Source organism: Lepus europaeus, chromosome 8, assembly GCF_033115175.1.
Source record: "Lepus europaeus isolate LE1 chromosome 8, mLepTim1.pri, whole genome shotgun sequence".
In the NCBI taxonomy this organism is placed as follows: Eukaryota; Metazoa; Chordata; class Mammalia; order Lagomorpha; family Leporidae; genus Lepus; species Lepus europaeus.
In genome coordinates this window covers 50,060,194-50,081,926 of record NC_084834.1, presented here as the reverse complement: position 1 = coordinate 50,081,926, position 21,733 = coordinate 50,060,194, and the positions used below count along the sequence as shown (strand labels likewise).

Sequence of the window (21,733 nt, the reverse complement as noted above, 5' to 3'; positions counted from 1 at the left end):
TATAAAGCTGCAGTTGGAATATAAAAGATACAAAATGGTTTACATGCTAATCTAAGTAAACTATTTCTACTGTGAGTGTATCTTGGAACAAAAAATGTCTTGGAAGTTGGTTTATGTATTCTGTATTGATAATAAAGGAAGTTAAAACTGTTATTCATGGGCCTTCTTCCCGACTACCTTTATTTATTTATTTATTTTAAGATTTTATTTCTTTGAGAGGTAGTTACAGACAGAGGGAAAGACAGAGAAAGGTCTTCTGTCTGCTGGTTCACTCCTCAGATGGCCGCAAGGGCCAGAGCTGAGCTGATCTGAAGCCAGGAGCCAGGAGCTTCTTCCAGGTCTCCCTGGAAGGTGAGCGCAGGAGCCCAAGCACTTGGACCATCTTCTACTGCTTTCCCAGGTCATAAGCAGAGAGCCGGATTGGAAGTGGAGCAGCCGGGTCTCGAACCGGTGCCCACATGGGATTCCAGCACTGCATGGCAGAGGCTTAGCCTAGTATGCCACCACAGCGCTAACACCGTGACTACATTTATTAATAAACAAAGGTCAGCAACATTTTTATCAGAAATCGAACTGGCTTAAAGACATAGAACAAAAGGTATTTCTCAAAGGGGAAATGTAAGCAGCGTTTTCAAGACTTCACACATTTTTTCAGAGAGGTTGTGGGAGATAGTACATTGGAATTCCCCAGGATTTTAAAGTTTTAGTGGGTAAAGGAATGTTATATTAATGGGGATAAATTATAGAAAGACTTAGTGACACTGTGGGTGGCCCAAATGAGGTAGAGAAACTTCCTGTTGCACAATGGCAACATGTTAGCAAGAAAAATAATCCAAGCTATACTTTTGAATACAATAGTGTTATCACTTGAGGAAGAAAAAATAAAAAATCTTGAAAACACTCAAACATGTTTTTTTTGCAGTGGTCAACGTAACATAAATTTTACAAACAAAATAGGTAGTATGTTTTTTTACTTCTACACTAGCAGATGATCCAAAGTAAAATAATAAATTGTTAGGAATAGTTTCACATATAAAAATTACTTAGCAAGGTATAAACATTTTAAATTTATACCGAGACATGCAAAGAGGAAAGGCACTTTGGAAATTCCAAATGGCATGAATGGAGGTAAACAGGAATTTAATCACTAAATTCCTAGAGGAAGATCCTATTCATTGAAGCCTGGAAGATGTATAGTCAGAACAAAAAAAAAAATGTTACATAGTCTTCTGCACTGAGCTAAAAGTGTTTACAGAATGAACATCTCTTACCCAAAATCAGAAAAGCTCTAAAATCTGAAACTTTTTGAGCACCAACAGTAATACTTAAAAAGCATTGGATTTTGGAGCATTTCTGATTATTTTAAAATTAGGAATGTTCAACTGGTAAAGACAAAGAAAACACTCCAAAAATCTGAAAGACTCAAAAATCTGAAAAACTTCTAGTCCCAAGCATTGTAGATCCAGGGATACTCTATTTGTGTTTTTACATTAAACAGTTGATAAGAAATGAGTCATAGTAAGCAAAAGCAAAATCTAGATATCTAAGGAAATAATTTTTAAACGTTAATGCAAATGTTGGAAAATACATAGCTAATGTATCTAAAATGTATTAAGTAAATTATCAGGGCTGTATCATGCAGAATCTTTTTGGGTAAGATTTTTAGTTTCCTGCCCTTAAAACTGTCTTGCCAAATAATATTTAAAATTCCATTCTCAGAGCTTTGTTCTTTTATTTAATGTTTATCTAATTCACTAAAATACTCCATTAAATGAGATAGCCCTTCGAGTTGGCTAAAACTACATTTGTTGTAGGGCATTTTACAGTTTTCCCACAGTAAGTTTTGCTTCCTGTCTGAGTAGTAAGAGGCCAGAAGCACCTGAGGAAATTTTTACTATTTTATATTCCTGCTCTGGATTGATGCTTTCTATTTAGGACTTTGGTACCCTTCAGCTAAAATTTCTGAAGTAGTTTCTTTGTATATAAACATTATGCAACAAAAATAAGAAGTTGATACTTTCATTCCTAATTACCTGATTAATGTAAATTCAAATGGGGCTCTGTCAGCACAAAATGCTGGTATTCTTGGCCACTCCTGTGCTCTTTCCTCACTTTATATGTGCTCCCCAGCTTCCCTTCTTCTTTATCTTTAGATTCAGATATCATCTATATTCCAGCTGATTCTCATATTTTCCTCTGGGCTGGCCAGATTCTGAGTTTCCAGATGTATATTTTTGCCTGTCTCTTACACCTCTATGTATCAGAAACTTCCCTAACCCAGATATTCCTAAAACTTAATACATTGTCTTAATTCATAGATATACTTGTGTTTCTATAGCCTTTACCTTGATTAACAGTACATAACTAGTCATCCACATCAGAAGTCTAGGAGTCATCCTTGCTTTCCTTTTACTTCAGTTCATAGTGCAAGTGGATCACAGCTTTGTCAATTCTACCTCCTAAAATTTCTAATTTTTATCTTTTCTATCTTGATTGTCATTGCAAGCTATTTTAACAATCTGTGAGAGTCAAGGCTAAACTGCTATAACAGAGAGACTAAAAGATAGAGTTTTAAATAAGATCGGTGTTTCTTTTACATAATAGTTTGGAGGAAGGCAGCCAGGCTAGCAGATTATCTAATCTTTGAACTCCTTCAAAGATCAACATCCCTGTAGTTTTTTGTTTTTTTTTTTTTTTTTTTTTTTTTTGCACTAATATCCCAAGGCAAGGTTGCATGACCATTTTTGTGCAACAGACACCTTTGTCAATCTAGTAAAATCCATTACAAGAGAGATCTTCTACCATGTCTGGCACTTGCCAGCATTTGCAGAGTGAATCAGCAAATGGAAGATTGAATCCCCCTCTCTGATTCAAGTAAGTAAATTTTTTAAAATCATTTTTTAAAGAGTTCAAGGAAAATGGAATTGATATAATACAATTTTCTATGAGCTTTTTAAAAAGATTCTATTTTCAGGCCGGCGCCGTGGCTTAACAGGCTAATCCTCCGCCTTGTAGCGCCGGCACACCGGGTTCTAGTCCCAGTTGGGGCGCCTGATTCTATCCTGGTTGCCCCTCTTCCAGGCCAGCTCTCTGCTAAGGCTCGGGAGTTCAGTGGAGGATGGCCCAGTCCTTGGGCCCTGCACCCGCATGGGAGACCAGGAGAAGCACCTGGCTCCTGGCTTCGGATCAGCACGATGCGCCGGCCGCAGTGGCCATTGGAGGGTGAACCAACGGCAAAAAGGAAGACCTTTCTCTGTCTCTCTCTCTATCCACTCTGCCTGTCAAAAAAAAAAAAAATTCTATTTTCAGCTTATTTGAAAGAAACCTTCCATCTGCTGGTTCACTCCCCAAATGTCCCCAATACCCAGGACTGATCTACGCCAAAGTCAAAAGCACAAAACTCAATCTTGGTCTTCTTTGTGGGTGGCAGGGACCCAAGTACTTGACCCATCCTCTGCCTCCCAGAGTGCACATTAGTAGGAAGTGGAGGAGCCAAGACTTGAACCAGGCTCTCTGATGTGGGATGCAGGTGTCCCAAGTGGCAATTTAACCACTGTAACACATGCCTACCCCACCATGAACGTTTTGAAAACTTTTACATATATGCTTGTGTGTGTGTGTGTGTATGTACTCAAATATGCACATTTGGGGAATTAGCAAAATGCAATTATATATTGAAATGTTAGCAAACTCCATAAGATATGGACATTATTTCAGTCAGTGGTAAAATATACAATGGGAACATGAAAATTTTTAACATGAAAAAGGCATCCTCATTTTTGGAAAGGTAAATGTGACCTCCAGGATAGACTTCTAACATAGTATACAATATCCTCCATGGCCTAGCTCTAGGGTTTGGCTATACAGTTGTGACTATCTTTCTAAGAAGTGAAGCATTCCAGTAACTTCTGATTGCCCCACCACATTATGTTCTTTGATGATTCTGTTCCATTGCAGCTTTTTTTCTTTGTGTCATTTTATTTGTACTTTCTTTTCCCTCTGCCTATTCCTTCCATCTCATTATCTACCTGGAAAGTTGCTTATTTTTTCAAAGTGTAATGCTGAAGATACTCCCTCTGAGAAGACTTTCCAGCCTCAAAGGATTTCTTTCGAGTCAGGTATTCCATTTCTTGTCTGAAAGGCAGAAGCTTCTAGATGTCTATACTGATCTCTACTATAGCATTTATTATAGGATAAAACCTCTACTTATTTCAATAACTATTTATCATGAACGTATGGGCAAGGCCTTAACTAACATGAGACACACAAAAACAAATATATTCTATACCTTAATGATTTAAACCCCACAAAGTAAATACACAATACGAGATATCATAATCTGGAACCTGCCTTGTGGCATAGCTGGTAAAACCACTGCCTTTGATGCTGGCATCCCATATGAGCGCCAATTCAAGTCCCGGCTGCTCAACTTCTGATCCAGCTTCCTGCTAATGGCCTAGGAAAAGCAGAGGGAAGATGGCCCAAGTGTTTGGGCTCCTGGCACCCACATAGGAGACCTGGAAGAAGCTCCTGCGTCCTGGCTTTGGCCTGGCCCAGCCCTGGCTGTTGCAGCCATCTGGAGAGTGAACCGGGGGATGGAAGATCTCTTTTTCTCTTTCTTCCTCTAACTCTCACTTTCAAGTACATAAATCATTTTTTAAAAATACAATAATTTGGAGTTTATAATCTAGTAAAATATACAACACAATTAAAGGGGTGGGCAAATTGTGAACTATATCACAAGAAAGGTACAAAGCTAGTAAAGGAGGGAAACAAGTCAACTTGAAACAATCATGGTAGGTTTATGATACTTTAAACTGAATTTTAATATTGTAGATTTTTAAAAATTTTATTTGAAAGGCAGAGTTACAAAGAGGTGGAGATCTTCCATCCACTGGTTCACTTCCCAGATGGGCTCAGTGGCAGGGCTGAGCCAGGCTGAAGCCAACGAGCTTCACCTAGGTCTCCCGTGTGGGTTCAAGGGCCCAAGCACTTGAACCATCTTCTGCTGCTTTCTCAGGTGCATTAGCAGGGAGCTGGATCATAAGCAGAGCAGCCAGGACTTGGATGGGCACCAATATGGGATGCCAGCATCATGCAGTAGCTTAACCTGCTGTGCCCCAACTCTGGCCCCATGTAGATTTTTTAAATTTTTATTTACTTATTTGTTTGAAAGGCAAAATGAGATAGGGAGGAAGAGTCAGAAAAGAGCACTTCCATCCAATGCCTGCAATAGCCAGAGCTGTGTCAGGCTGAAGCCAAGAGCCAGGAACTCCATCAGGATCTCCCACATGAGTGGCAGGAACCCAAGTACATTGGGCTATCATCTGCTGCCTTGCAGGTGCATTATCAGGAAGCTGGATTGGAAGCAGAGTAGCCAGGACCAGATCTGGCACTCCAATATGGTTCACAGGTGTCCCAAGTGGTGGCTTACCCATTGCACTCCAACGCCCACTCCACTATTGAAGACTTTATACATAGAAAGTTGAAGCAATATCCCAGAGATAAATATTGGCACAAAAACTTGGTGGGAAAAGTCAAGTAATGGGGCAATAGCAAAAAATCAAATTGGCTGAAATACAGCAGATATATAAAAGTGAGGGGGACCAGCACTGTGCTTGCTGTAGCAGGTAAAGCCGCCACCTATAATGCTGGCATCCTTGGGCCCCTGCACCCACGTGGGAAGACCTGGAGCAAACTCCTGGCTCCTGGCTTTGGATTGGCTCAGCTCTGGCCGTTGTGGCTAATTGGGGAGTGAACCAGTGGTTGAAAGATCTCTTTCTCTGCCTCTCCTTCTCTCTCTGTGTAACTCTGACTTTCAAATAAATAAATCTTTTTAAAAAAAATAAAAGTGATAAGAGTATTGGAAACTAGATCCAGGGTTGTCTTAGTCTATTTTATACTAATATAACAAAATATTGGAGACTGAATAACTTACAAAGAAAGGTTATTTCTCAGCAGGGCCAGCACTGTGGCACAGTGGGTTAATGCCCTGGCCTGAAGCACTGGCATCCCATATGGGCGCTGGTTCGAGACCCAGCTGCTCCACTTTAATCCAGCTCTTTGCTATGGCCTGGGAAAGCAGTAGAAGATGGCTCAAGTCCTTGGATCCCTGCATCCACGTGGGAGACCCGGGAGAAGCTCCTGGCTCCGGCCATGGCGGAGTGAACCATTGGATGGAAGACCTCTGTCTCTCTCTGCCTCTCCTCTCTCTGTGTAACTCTGGCTTTCAAATAAATAAATAAATCTTAAAAAAAAAAAAAAGTTTATTTCTCAGAAGTGTAAGAGGCTGAAAGTCCAAGCTCCAGGCACTGGCATTTGTTTTTAGTGATGTCAAATTCTCTAGAAGGGCTGAATACTATAAACCTACATGGCTGAAGAGCTGAAGAGCTACCTAACTGAACCTGTGTGTGTCTGTTTAAAAAGGCATTAATCCTATTAGTACAGGAGGAGCCCTCATGGTCTTTAAGAGGATTAAAGACTGCACACCTCTTAGTCCTGTCATACTGGCAACAGTTGAATTTTTGAGGGAACACATTCAGGCCATAATAGGGTTGAAGTGTAAAGGACTTGGAATGCCAGAGTTCAGACAGTAGAGAATTGTAGCTAATTTTTTGATATGGTGTTAAAGTCAAAGCAATGCTTTAGGAAAGCAGGTTGACATATAATGGGGGAAAAAACTGAAAATACACAACAGCGAATAAAAGGGGGTAAAAGCTATCTGTGAGAAACCAAAAACCCCAAGCTTGCACCACAACAAAATATAGGAGCACTGGCCCCAGTGTAGTTTTGAAGGAACCCAATTAATTCTCAAAGACCTGGCTTTTGAATCCCTCTTGCTTCCTGTCCTCTCTGACTGTTGTCTCCCTCTCATACATGTTTCCACCATGTTGTGATACAGCCAGAAGACCCTCACCAGAGGGCAAACAGTTGGAGCCACCCAATTTTGGACTTTCAGCCTCCAAAACTGAACTAAATAAACCTGTTTTATTCCTCCGTCCCTCCCTCCCTTCCTTCCTCTTTCCTTTCTTTCTCTTTCTTCTTCCCTTGTTCCCTCCTTTTTTCTCTTTCTCTCTCTTCCTTTCTTCCTGCCGTCCTTCCTGTATGTATGTATGTATGTATTTGAAAGGCAGAGTTACAGAGACACAGGCAGAGAGAGAGAGAGAGAGAGAGAGAGAGGTCTCCTATCCGCTGGTTTACTCCCCAAATGGCTGCAGTGGCCGGAGCTGGGCTGATCCAAAGCCAGGAACCTGAGCTTCTTTCAGGTCTCCCACATGGTTGCAGGGGCCCAAGGATTTGGGCCATCTTCTATTGCTTTCCCAGGCCATAGCAGAGAGCTGGACTGGAAATGGAGCAGCCAGGACTCAAACCGGCACCCATATAGGATGCCAGCACTGCAGGCAGTGGCTTTACCCACTATGCACAGTGCCGGCCCCAAACCTGTTTATACAGTGCCCAGCCTCAGATATACTTTTATAGTAACACAAATTGGGCTACTACTAATCACCATGCAGAGAGCTTTGCTGATTTCTGAAAGAAAACTGAACCCAAACAAAAAATGGGACACAAAAAACAGTGAAGTAAAGAAATTGGTAAGCATGTTGGTAAATTGAGATAAGCACAGATTGTAAAGGGAAAAATTCAGACTTCTCTGCGGAATGACTTTGTGAATTTAAGAATATGGTCATGCATTGCCTAACAACATTTTGGTCATCAATGGATATTATATAAGACAGGGGTCCTATACAATTATATCACCAAGTGATGGTCATCTTAATTTGTGTAAGTACACCCTGTGATATTTGTACCATATTGCCTAACAAAGTATTTACCAGAATGTATCCCATCATTAAACCACACGTTGGAGTGGTACTGTGGCATAGTAGGCAAAACTCCTGTATCCTGACTTGAGACTATCCCAGCTTCTGCTGTTGTAACCATTTGGGGAGTGAACCAGCAGATGGAAAATAGAAAACATTCATATTCATTCTCTCCCCCTCCTCTCTCTCCCACTCCCTCTCTGTGTAACTCTGACTTTCAAACAAATTAAAAAAATCTTAAAAACAAAACATGTGGCTAATATAGCCTCTTCCTCACTTCTCTTGAGAGCCACATTCCTCCTTGGTACAATGTTATAGGAGCAGGCTCTATTATGGCATTAGTGCCTATTACTGTGACCAGATAGGTAAGGCTAGTTAATTCTAAGGTTCAAGGATTATAAGCCTATAGGCACCTAAGTTCTTTCTCTAATATTAATCAGTGTTATCACTAATCAAGCTGATACATTATTTCCATTGCTGCTCTCCTATGTCAATTGTTTGAAAATTCAGAAAGGAATATAGCTAAACTGGTATCTAAAAGGAAATTTATGGCTTCAAATGTAAGCCTAAGGAAACAAGACTGAAATTAATGAACTTGATTTTCATGAGATGAGAAAAAGAATAAACATATAAAAGGAAATAAAGAGCTAATGAGATAGGAAATGAAGATATACTGAAGAAAGGAAGACACACAAATAGGGAATTTTACAAACCACTAGTGATAGAAACAAAAGATTCACAAAATAATGAAAAACATGGGCATATGAATGTACTTCAAAACATTTAGAAAAATACTGAACTAATAGACAAAGTTATTTTTAATTTATTTTGGTTCAGAAATGTTGAAGTCTATGCATTTTCATTGTACCCTTTTTCCATGAACTTTTTTAAAAAATATTATTTATTTATTTATTTGAAAGGCACAATTACAGAGCAAGAGAGAGATCTTCTATCTGCTGGTTCACTCCCCAAATGGCTGCAGTTGTCAAGGCTGGACTGATCTAAAGCCAGGATCCAGGAACTTCATCTGGGTTTCCCATGTAGGTGCAAGGGCCCAAGCACTGGGACCATCTTCCACTGCTTTCCCAGGAGTATTTAGCAGGGAGCTGGATTGAAAGTGGAGCAGACCTCGAACTGGTGCTCATATGGGATGCCAGGCACTGCAGGCAACAGCTTTACCCACTACACTACCACATGGTCCCACTAGTGTCATCTTGATACCAACAAAGGAAAATTAAAGGCCAATATCACTTATGAATATAGATGTAAATAATCTGCATAAAATAATCAAATCCAGGATATCTAAAAACAATCAGAATCATACGGTCTACCTGGTTTATCTCAGATATGCAAAGATGTTATAAAGTCTATTAAAATCTTAACTGTATTAAGGGAATGGGGGTCATTCATTAGATGCTAAGCATCTGTCAAGTTTCAGTTTCCAGGTAGGAGAAAAACTCTTACCAAGCTAGGAACTTAATTTTGTTAACTTTGGTACATCATAAGCAAAATTATTTAGTGTTACAAGGATGCTCACCATTACTGCTTATATTCAATATTTTATTGGAAAGATTAAGCAACATCAAGAAAACACAAGAGATAAAGATTAAAGTGAAGAAATTAGTTATTTCCCAGGCCATGTCGTTAAATACACACACACACACACACAAACTCTACAAATACTGCATCTTATAAGAGTACAGCAAGGTTACTGGATACATGATCAGTGTACGTAAATTAGCATTATTCCTATATTCTAATAGCAGCTATACACAACTACGATTTATTGACCTTTTGGTGTAAGGTACTGATGCTATCTATGCATACATTATTTAATGATAAAACAGCCCACTAGATGTATGTCTTCTTTTTAACAGAGTTTGAACCTGAGGCTTGAAGAGTTAATTTGCCGAAGGTCATACTAGTTAAGCGTTCCTGGGACTACAGTCGGAATCCTTATGACCCTAAAGCCTGTCATGTTTTTAACCACTAGTTACTCTTTCATCCTCCCCACTGATGGTAAGGAGTATAACACCTTGCTCTGACTTCAACTGTTACTTCTTTGGCTTTTAAACTTTTGGGGGGATAGAAAAATCATCCTTACACATCATCTGGTTTTACAAACATTATGGATAAATGGAATCAGATAAGTGATCTTTGTAGAGTTTCAGGATATTTGGAAATAAAGCTAGGTGGTCGTGGGCCCAAAAGGATAATGGCTGAAGAGGTCACTGAAGAGGGTTCAGGCCGGGGGCCGCCCGGGGGCACTGGGGGCCCAGGGTTCTGCCGTGGGCGCAGCGCCCAATCCCCGCGCCGCTCGCGCACTGCCTACTGGGAGGCGAACCCGCCTGCGTGTCAGAGGGCCGCGTCCACCGGCGAAGCCAGCCTTCTGTGTGCTGGCGAAATGAAGGAAGGCGGGATTCTTTAGAGAGACCACAGCCGAGGCAATACTGTACCGTCCAGCCTCCTCAGTATTGCCCTGAAAAATGGATTTCATGTTCATCATCGCAACGGCAGTAGGAGCTATCGCCACACTGGCTGCTGCTGCTGTGGCTGCGCTGTTGATAGTCAAAGGTCTCGGTTCTTTGAAGCAGTGGACAGCGAGGGACCGTGAGAGCACTAAAGAATCTGGTAAAGACCCCACGCCCATTCTTACGATGAAAACCAACATGGAACAGGAAACACACAGCGAACTGGACGGGGAAGATCAGGGAAGGCAGGAAGAAGCGGACGACGACGAGGAGGGAACGCACGGAGAAGCGGATGAGCAGGGAACACGCGAAGAGGTGTACCACGAGGAACAGAGATGGCGGCGAGAGGCGGCCGACGACGAGGAACAAGGAGCGTACCAACAGGTGGAGGAGGAGGAACCGGGCAGCCAGACTCTGTGAGTGGAAAGTTCAACTTCGGGCAGGCAGGCAGGCAGGCACCAGATACCGAGCAAATGAAGTGGGAGGGGCTGGGCCACACCAGGCTTGTTTGTTTGTCTGTTTGTTGTTTTGTTTGAGGACCAGGGCCCGCGGCGAGGCACGGGCTTGTCTGGGGTCTGGTGACACACGAACCTGGGATCATGTTACTGTAAAACTCGTTTTCAGAGGTAAGGGTTAACGGGCGAAGGCTGCATCTTCTAGAATGTGAGAAAGGAAGATGGGTGACGGGAAAAGTTGTATTTCTTGGCAAAAGTTCGGATAAAAACAACCTAAAACGCGTTCATGGCGCTTCCGCAGCGGACTGCAGCGTGTGCAGCGCCGAGGACCCCCCTGCCCCTCCCGGCTCTGCGACCACCCCGGGCCGGGGGGGGGGGGGGGGCGGCGCGGGCACCGCACAATGGGCGCCACCTCACAGAGCAGCAGTCGCGGGCGCCGAGGCCTCGCGCCACGCAGCGGAACGCGCCGCGGGCGGCACATGGGCCCCTCGGGGCGGCGAGGCCGGCGGGTGGGTTTCCGGAACGGGGCGAGGAGGCCGCGTCCGTCGCTCGGACGCCCCACGTCGGCCGAGCCTCAGCAGCATCCTGCGCCGTGACAGGCACGCCTCCAGCTGCCTCAGCCACCTACAAGGGTGCGCAAAAACGCGACTGCACACGGCCGGTGCCCGTCACCTAGCCCAAGGCAGGGGCCTTGGCCGTGCGAAGGCCGGCAAGCCCACGCCGCTTCCCTTCCTCCTCGCCTCCCTGGTCCTCCCCGCCCCCCTTCCCCTGCCTCCCGCCCCCGGCTGGCTCAGCTGCCTCCATTTTCCAGATCTTTCTCGAACCCGCAGCTCCTCGGGCGGCCGTTGCCCGAGTGCTGACGGAAGCAGCCGAAGTGCAGGCTCCGAGCAGCCTCGGGCGCTGAGCCGCGGCTCGCGCACCTCCCCGGCGGCGGAGCGCGCAGGCGCAGATCTCAGTAACTGCCGGTTGGAGGCGGCCGAACCGCAGTGGAGAGGGACCTAGGCGGCGGGACGCGGCGGAGCTGGCGGCGCGGGCGGCCTCGACCCACTCCGCGTTTTCCCGGCGCTCTGCCCTAGATTTTCTGCGTAGCGACTTGGGGTCATTTCTCCCTTGCTTGTCTTTAGGAGTGGCAGTCCCGGCAGCAACAGCTCGAAAGCGGACGCGGTGCCCTCAGCGGAGGCTTCTGCACTAGTCCCCCGACCTTTAGGCGGCGGGATGTCTGTGGTTGGCATTGACCTCGGCTTTCTCAACTGCTACATCGCCGTAGCGAGGAGTGGCGGCATTGAGACCATCGCCAATGAGTACAGCGACAGGTGTACCCCGTAAGTGCCTCTTGTGGTCATAACCCTGACCCTAAGAAACACTTTGTCCCGCCCTTATGTTTCTCCTGCCTGCAGGTTCCCTCGGATTGTCCCCTGATGCTTGCCGAACCCCGAGATGACAGGTGCAGCCCATCAGCTGCAATCCCTGGAGACCGCTGGTTGGCGGCCCCAGGTGGCAGCCGGACTTCCTCGCCAGCAAAGCTGCTTTGCGTTCAAGGACAAGGGACTTACTTGCACATCTCTCCTTTCCGAGCCGCACACCCCTGCCTCCCCCCGCCGCTCTCCCCCAGAGCGTCTGTGTTAGGTCGCGGGGAAGGGGGTGCTGTGGGGCCGCCTGGGCGTCCGGGACGTGGGAGAAGGGGTTCGGGTTCCCTCCCGTGGGGTTTGCGTGGGATTATCCCGCTGGCGTCCCCCGCCCCCACTCCCCAGCTAAGTAGAGAGTTCTGCCTTCTGCCCTTCCTCCCTTCCCGGCGTCTCCGCCGGCAGCTTTCTCCCAGAAACGTAAGAAGTGAAGATGAAAATGAAATGCAAGTTCCTCTGGCCCCGAAAGGCCATTTGTGGGGAAGGGAGCGGGGAGACCTGTGGGGTTTTACAAAACCCAGTGTGCTTAGGATTGGAGGTGAGCAGACTGGTTTCGACGGCCCTATGTTACTGAGGCGTTGCTAGGGCAGAGATTCACAATGGGAGCCGCCGGCCTCCTGGCCCTGGGAATGCCCTTCTGTTAATGGAAAGCGGTGGAGTTCAATCCTACCGAAAGCGAATTTCTAACGAGTGAATGGTTGAGGAGGCTGCTAGCATGTATAAACATGACTCTGGAGTGAGTCTATTATGAACATTTAACTGAAAGACTTACAAGGAGTGGCCTTATGTCATGGAAACGTGTTGCCACATGTTCTGTTGCTCTCTGGTCTAGAAAGTTTGTTGGCAAAGAATAATGAGTATAATTAATACTAGGATATGAAAAACTAGCTTCTTATTGTAGGCTCCTGTTACCGGTAATTTTGTGGGGAAATCAGCTGTTAATGCGTTACTTTTTATAGAAACGTAATTGAACATATTGATTGGACCCTTCTGAATGACCCAAAATGCAGTAGTTTAAATGGAATAATCCTAACCACGATTGGCATTAAGTCATGTTTAAATGCCTAAACTTTCACAGTTTTATGGATAGTTTACAAACATGGCTGGAGGTATTGACAAGTACTTTTCTTGAAGCAGTCTGTGACTTGATTTCTTTCCAAGAATATTCTAGATGACTTTATCTCGATGTATGCATTATATTTCTGCTGTTGAAATTGCAGATGTTTATAGCCTCAAATATTGGCATAAGTCAGATAATGCTGACAGTACTGTTTGAGCACTTTGTTGCTCCTTATCTTTTCTGGATTTTATGCTCAATGAATAGTGGAAGCAATAATTGCGGACTACCTGTGAATCTCTCATCAGATATGGTCTTCAGCCAAAAAAGACCAGGAGATTCCACCCTCCCTCTTTGAGCAGAGTAGACTTTAATAGAGACAGTCTTTGGCTTCAGTGATTCAGTCTATAGAAAAAAAGTAAGAGGTACAGTGGACATTCGCCTAGACCTGAAAAATCTTATCCTGAATGATCAGAAACCAGAAATATAAGAAAGTTACTGCATTTCTAGGCTCACCTATCTCCTAAGTAGTGAGCCCATGACTCCTTACAGAGCGTGGCCAGACTTTCTCCCAGGGTTCTTAGAAATTAGGCCACTGGTCTTCTAGGGGTCTCTTTGATACTATTTGTAGGCACTTAGGCATATTGACTGATTCTGTGTGGTTGAGATTTGGTGTGCTATTTCTGATTTGTGTGTCAGAAACTCAATACTAATATCTAATGAGCCTAATCCGAAGTTGAAAGTTTTTAAGGTGGAGGGATCATATTCTCACTTCGCTTGCATCAATAACTGCTCTTGTCTCCATGGCTGTGCCTTGTCCTTTACCTGAGGAGTATAGCTTTTGCTGTAACTGAAACAAGTGCTTCATGGCAGTCTGACTCTCTTGGATTGTGTATTTACTCTGTGGGGTTTAAATCATTAAGGGAGAAGATAGCCCTTCTTGGTACCAGGACCTGTATTCATTTTTTGAGTGCCTAATGCAAAAAGAAAATAACTATTAAAGAATCTTAACTCTTGTAATACATCACAGCATTTAATAACAAATATAAATAAGCTTTGTAAAAAAAATGCATTCCATATTCTAGTTGCTGATAATCAGGGTCAAATGACAAGATATTTCTAACATGGGAAGTAATTATAGAAGAATTCTTATGAAAAGAGGAAGGAAATGTTTTAGTTGCTTTCAGTATCTGCACCTATACTTTCTCACACTTGTTTCTTTTTTTAACATATGTGACTATGTACACACAGATTCGTATGTAAACCAAGGACAACTTAATGAAAAAGGATTACTTAAGTTTGGCCTAAAATTAAAGAACCAAAGCCAACTAGTACATCTTACTTACTCTCCACATTTACCTTTTGTAAAGTTAGAGCGCTTGTGTAAGGAAAATTAAAAATGTTTATGAAAAATGGAATTAAGAAATGTTTATTTTGGTGAAAAAATTTTGAAATCCACAAAATGTTCTCATTGTGCATTTTCAATATTCATTTTCCTGAACTCTTTGAGGATCTCTCATGTGCATGAATTTCAAGACTTTTTTGCACCAAAATAAGCTTTTGCTTACATTTTCCACAAATGTTTTGAAGTTCCTGCTACTAGCCTCTTATCTCTTGCATAAGTTGAAGAGGATGAAAGAAATTAACATCAATTCATATATTGAAGAGAAAAAATATTTCTCTGAACATTCTTATTTAAAAATGATTAACCTAAAAATAAATGTTTTGTAGAAAAATAGCAAGCATATCAGATGATGAAATAAAAAAATTGTAATTCCTCCACTCACAAATAAAATTTAAAGTGGTTTTCTGTGTGTATTTTCTAAGGGAAGGGGGAAGATATACTTTATATTTATCTGGTAACCTCTTCCTATGTAAGACATACTGCTATACTATTAGTTTTGATTTTTTTTAAGATTTATTTGTTTGAAAGGAAGAATTACAGAGAGGCAGAGACAGTGAGAGAGGTCTTCTGTCTGCTGGTTCACTCCCCAAATGACCACAGTGATTGGAACTGAGCCAGTTTGAAGCCAGGAGCCAGGAGCTTCTTCCAGGTTTCCCACATGGGTGCTGTGGCCCAAAGACTTGCGCCATCCTCTACTAATTTTCCAGGTCATAGCAGAGAGTCAGATTGGAAGTGGAGCAGCTGGGACTCAAACTGGCGCCCATATGGGATGCTGGCACTGCAGGTGGCAGCTTTACCCGCTACGCCACAGCACAGGCCCCAGTTTTAATGTTTTTATAGTCATTAGATTAACCTATCCCCTGCTGGATATTTTGTTTATGATTTTTTTTGTAAATAGTACTTCAATAGCAATCTAAATTTTCCATCTTTAATTTCTTCAATTAACGTCATACAAGTAGAATTACTAAGGACACATATTTAAGGCCTTAGACATGTTTGTATTGTTCAGTTAAGTATAGATGTGTGCAGATTGGAATTTCCATCCCAGGTTTTAACTTATCAAGGTGATTAATTTCACATATGTAACATCTTATAGTAAGGAATACTGATATTTTTTAATGAAGCTATTAAAGTTTCTGTTAGGTGTGTTGTTGGTTTTATCAAAAATCTATTATCACAGATTAAATATTCAATTTTTTCTTCATTACCTTTTCCCTATTTTTTAACTAGCATATGAGTAAACTAGAAAAGGGGAGAAATACTTCTTAAACACTGTTTCTCAGATGTGTGAGATATCTTACTTAATGCATAAAAGCAGCAAACACTTAGTATGTTAGAAATAACTACACATAGAAAATGCAAAACTCCAAAGGTTAATCATGTCTATAAGATTGGTAGTAGGGACTTTTATAGTGATGGTAATGGCAGTCTGAAGGGACAGGGAGGCTTTTACATTTTTCTGTTTAAATATTTGTTACCCTAACGGTTGGTTTTGAATGGGTAAAAATGTTATACTACCATAGTTGTAATGATTTGTGATTACTTTAAAATTTACTGTATATGAGTGAAATGATCTTTTTCCCATTCAGTTATTTATAGCCCTTGCCTGTATTCCCACTAAACTAGAATCTTTTTGCTTTTTACTTGTTAGACTTATTTGGTGAAGCATTAAGCCTTATTACTGTAATGTAAATTTAAAATGTTATCTCAAAAATAAAAGAGGGAAGAAGGGTGGAAGGCAGGGAGGGAATATCATTATATTCTTAGAATTGTACTTATGAACTATATTGAATTTGTTTAAAATTAATTAAAAATTAAAAAATAAAAATGTTTAAAGGAAAAAAATTGGTTTTGTTTGTTTTACTATTAGCTTTTATTAACTTTGGTTGAAAATATTTTAAATGCTAAAGAATTATATAACGCGCTGCCTTTGAGCCCCCGTCCCGCCTGCACGTGGCGCCAGGGGTCAGGCTGCAGCGCCAGAGCACGAGCTCGCCCATAACTGGGGCCGCCTGTACCTCGCAGGCAGCCCTTTTAACCACGAGCGACATGGCGACCTGCGGGGGAAAAAAAAAGAATTATATAAAATTTTCCCCTTTGTCTCTTCTAAACCACCTTCTAAAAGTTTATAATATGTGTGTTTGTAGTTATACAAGGATGTGATTATAGGCACATATCTGGGATGTTTTTGTTTGCTTTTAACAAAATTATACAAAATATTATATAGCTTTTGCAAATTGCTTTTTTCAAATCATATTGTGATCACATTCTCAAAGTTTTACATATGGCTCTAATCCACATTATTCTTCTCAATAACTGTGAAGTATTCTTGATAAACATGGGATGTTTCAGATTACTTCCTACTGAGAAAAATTCAGCAAACAACTTTGCTTTTTTCTTGTTATCAAATTTGCAGAGTGGAAGAGCAAGGGGCTTACACTTTATGTCAGAGCTACTACATGAAAAATCTTTTTAATATGAATATTATTTAAAGGAAAGAAATTAATCTCCAGCTTTGATACTATGAGCAAGAAATTTTGAAAAGTTCCTGAGAGCCAAGGAATGATTAATGCAAATTATATAATACATATTTTTATGATTTAAAAATTTTAACATATTATTGATAGTCTTTGTTTTTTAAGATTTTACTTTATTTGAGAGGCTGGCATTGTGGCACAGCAGGTTAAGCCTCCACCTGCAATGCCAGCATCCCATATGAGCATTAGTTCAAGTCCCGGCTGCTCCACTTCTGATCCTGCTCCCTGCTAACACACCAGGGAAAAGAGGAAGATGGTCCAAATCCTTGGACCCCTGTGGCTCTTGTTGAAGACCTAGAAGAAGCTCCTGGCTTGTGGCTGTAGCCTGGCCGGCACCAGCCATTACAGCCATCTGGGAGTGAACCAGCAAATGGAAGATATCTCTCTGTTACTTTGAGTTTAAAATAAATTAAAAAAAAAAAAAAAACCTTATTTGAAAGACAGGGTGACATTGAGAGAGAAGGAACTTCAGAGAGAGCTTCCATCCACTGGTTCACTTCCTAAATGGCTGCAACTGGCCAAAGCCAGGAACCTAGAACTCCATCTAGGTCTCCCACATGAGTGGCAAGGACCCAAGCATTTAGGCCATCTTCCCCTGCTTTCACTTGGCTCATTAGCAGGGAGCTGGATCTAAAACTGACATTCCAGTATGGGAAGCCAGCCTTGCAGGTGGAGGCTTAACCTGCTGTACCACACCTGGCCCCTCTTGATAGTCTTTTTAATATGTGGTCATAAAAGTGCAAATTAATGAATATCATAAAACTTGATTTACAAAAATAAGTGACCAGTGGTAGTTTGCAAATCCTTTTCTAGGCAGTCATAATCAAAAGAATTCCAAAAATACCATGCACTGATACTTTATTTAAACTAGGTGAATTTTAAGATCAGTTTTACAAATAATATATTTAATGTAATAGTTAATGTATTTAAGGGCCAGTGTTGTGGCACAGTGGATTAAGCTGCTGTCATGTGAAACTAGCCAGGTTGTATTATTCCTAGTCTCCAAATAAGTGCTATCCTTAGAAGCCATCCTATTCATTAAGTACCTTTTATGTACCAGGCAGTGATCTAGGTCAGTGCTTTCCAGAACTTTCTGTTGTGTGTATCTGTTCTATGTATATTTTGTTCTCTGTAAATCCTTAAGATATATGTGGCTTTTGAGCACCTGAAACGTAACTAGTCCTGGGGAACTGAATTTTTTTTAAGATTTATTTTATTTATTTGAAAGAGTTACAGAGAAAGGTAGAAAGAGAGAGGTCTGCCATCCACTGGTTCACTCCCTGGATGGCTGCAACGGCCGGAGCTGTGCTGATCCAAAGCCAGGAATCAGGAGCTTCTTCCGGGTCTCTCATGTGGGTACAGGGGCCCAAGGACTTGGGCCATCTTCTGCTATCCCAGGCCATAGCAGAGAGCTGGATTGGAAGAGGAGCAACTGGGACTAGAACTGGCACCCATATGGGATGCCAGCGCTGCAGGCCAGGGCGTTAACCTGCTGTGCCACAGCGCTGTCCCGGAACTGAATATTTTATTTTAGTTAATTTAAATTTTGCTGGCCAGATGTAGCTGGTGGCTACCAGATAGTGTAAATTAAGGCAGTGGGTGTATATTAACCTCATGTGGTTCTGGCAAGGAGATAAATGCAGTGAAAAAATTATGTCAGATGGTGATCCATACTGAGGAGAAAAATGAAATTAGGCAAATGATATTTGTGTGTTCACATAGGATCATCAGGAAAGATGTCTCTTGCAAACTGACAATTGAGCAGAGACCTGAAAGAAATGAGCGCAAGCCATATGGAAGTATTTAGAAGTGTTCAGAAAGATAAAATAGCATGTACAAAGGCCCTAAGGCAGAAGCATACTTGACATAATTTTAGCATAGCAGGGAATTTAGTGGGACTGTGTTGAATAGCAACCGTCGTCCAGACTATGAAGGGCTTTATTGGCGCTCGGGGGTACTTTAAACTTTTGCTTTGTGGGACAGAGCACCACTGAAAGGTTCTTTTACAGGGGAGTTTCATGATCTGAAGTCTTTAGGAGATGACTCTGTCATGTTGAGAATATACCTCTCTGCCCATTTTGTGCTGCTGGGGCAAATATCTGAGGTTAGGTAACTTACAGGGAGGTTTATTTGGCTCACAATTCTGGTGGCTGAGTAGTACTAACAATAAGGTACTAGGATCCTGTTGAGGATCACCTGGCTGGTGGAGAAATGAAAAGGAAATCAACTGCACACAGACGGGGCTTGTGGGGTGGCCTCACCTTATGACAGTCTTCCCTCTTGGAGAACTAATCCAGTCACAGGAGACCTAACATACTGTTGAGGACATTAATTCTTTTTGCAGGTGGTGTCCACATGACCTGTTCATCTCCTTTAAGGGCCCAGCTTTTCAAAGTTCCACCACTTCAATATCATTGCACTGGGAACCAAACTTCTAGAACTTGAACTTTCAGTTCAAATCACACTGAAACTGTAACACTACCTATATACCAGGAATGTCCTTTCCCATGAGCCAGATAATGTAAAATTTTACCCCCTTTCTTTTGAAGTTCTATTATTTAAAAGTGATTATTCTAATCTTTGCTAATATCATTCATAATTCTGTATAGTCTATATATTTGTTCTTTTCAACACATGATAAATTCTCCAAGAGCAAGAACTGTGACTTGTATATGCACCATGCCTATAAATGTTTGGATTGTTTCCTCTATTTATAACTGAAATCGGGGACACATTCTCTTGAATCATAACATGACATGGTATTTTGATAAAAATATTATCCATACTTTAGATAAAATAGCAATCACTTACATTATGTTTCTTATGTGCCAGATATTATGCAAAGCAGGTACTTAGATTCACACTTAATCCTCACAAGCCCTGCAAAAAGGTATTAACATTGCTTCCAAATAGGAACCTAAGAACAAATAATGATTATACCATTTTCACAGTTTCACAAATTTCCCTATCATTAAATAAGCAGAGCAACGGTTTGAATCAAAGCAGCACTGCGTTACTGAATATAGTTGTTTCTTTAAGGTAGGTCACAGCTCAGTGGAATTTGAAAAACATTTTTGAGTACCAGCATAGTATTACCAGCTATTAGGACATCTGAAAAATTCTGACATTTATTCTGACAATCATTCCACTATTAAGCAAAGTTTAAAAATATATGAAAGTGTGGTCATTTGGCAAGAGGGCTAAGACATCACTCAGGGCTCTTGCATCCATATGAGAATGTCTGGTTCAAGTGCCAGATATTCTGCTTCCATTCTAACTTCTGCTAATGTGCACGCTAGGAGGCAGAAAAATAATGGTTCAAGTAATTGGGTCCCTGCCACCCACATGGAAGATCCTAATTCAGTTCCAGCTCCTGGCATCGACTTGGCCCAGCCCTGGCTGTTGAGTGTATTAGGAGAATGATGCAGTGGATGGAAGTTATCTCATTCTCTCTCCCTCCCCCCCAAATAAAATGAAATGTCTTAAAAATGTGTAAAATGTTGATTTACATAACTTAATTTAAAACAATATATGATTGTATTCTTTTACATTTTATAAGGAAAAGTAGGGTCATAATACATTAATATAAAAGTATAGAGTCCTGTGCTATGGCACAGTGGGTTAAGCTGCCATCTGCAGGGCTGACATCCCATATGAGTGCTGGTTCATATCTCAACTGCTCCACTTCTGATCCAGCTCGCTGCTAATAAGCCTGGGAAAACAGTGGAATGTGGCCTAAGTGCTTGGGTCCCTGCCACCCACGTGGAAGACCCAGATGAAGCTCCTAGCTTCAGCCTGGTCCAGCCCTGCCATTGTGGCCCTTTGAGGAGTGAAGCAGCAGATGAGATGGAAGATTTTGTGTGTGTGTGTGACCTTCTCTCTTTGTAACTGTCTTTCAAATAAATAATAAAATCTTTAAATAAAAATCATGGGAGCAAACTTTTTGTTTTTGTCCTGTTTAGGGCCTGTATATCTTTGGGATCAAGAACTCGAGCCATTGGGAATGCAGCCAAGAGCCAGGTAAATTGTTAATGTTGTATTTTGACTTATGGGAAGAATTAACTGTATCTTGATAACTAAGTTTCCATGTTATGTAGACAAGAATTTTTTAAAAAGTGAAGAAAAATGTAACATCTTTGTAGCTTTTCAGATATACTTTGCTGTGGAATGTAAAATATTCCTTGAATTTTAAGTCTTAAAAACATTTTAATTGTAAAGGAAGGGTGTGCTCTAATGCAACATCAGATTTTCCCTGTATGGTAACTTTTTATGAGGGATATTCTATCTAGAACATACACTTCAGTGATAAGCAATGTCTTGGTAGAAAAGGGAGGGGAAAATGGAGGGACTAATTTCCAAAATAACCTAATGTGGCTATAGCTACTTCATGTGGAATCTGTTTAAGTATTTACATTTCTAGGGTTTTGAAATGGCTGTGAGTAGAACATTGACTTTTAACTTCCTGTGATACAGATTGATTTTCCTTGGACTTATTTCCCAGTACCAAAAACTTATATATACCTGGGTTGTTATCTTTCACTTATAAGTTTGCTTATGATTTTTATTAAGACTGTCTTTTATAATT

The 21,733-nt window shown here is 41.6% G+C and overlaps 1 protein-coding gene and 1 non-coding gene across 2 annotated transcripts in view; both read left to right on the top strand.

Moving 5' to 3' along the window:
• The first annotated feature begins 11,728 nt into the window (after positions 1-11,728).
• The window catches only part of HSPA4L (heat shock protein family A (Hsp70) member 4 like), a 60,393-nt gene continuing 50,388 nt past the window's right edge, over positions 11,729-21,733 (top strand). The window contains exons 1-2 of the mRNA XM_062199653.1: positions 11,729-12,068; positions 21,111-21,168. Coding sequence (XP_062055637.1) covers positions 11,962-12,068; positions 21,111-21,168 — 165 coding nt within the window. The 5' untranslated portion in view covers positions 11,729-11,961. The remainder of the gene's footprint in view (positions 12,069-21,110; positions 21,169-21,733) is intronic.
• LOC133766136 (small nucleolar RNA SNORA76) lies at positions 16,533-16,664 on the top strand. The gene has a single exon (XR_009866686.1). It is a non-coding gene; the product is annotated as a small nucleolar RNA SNORA76 (small nucleolar RNA).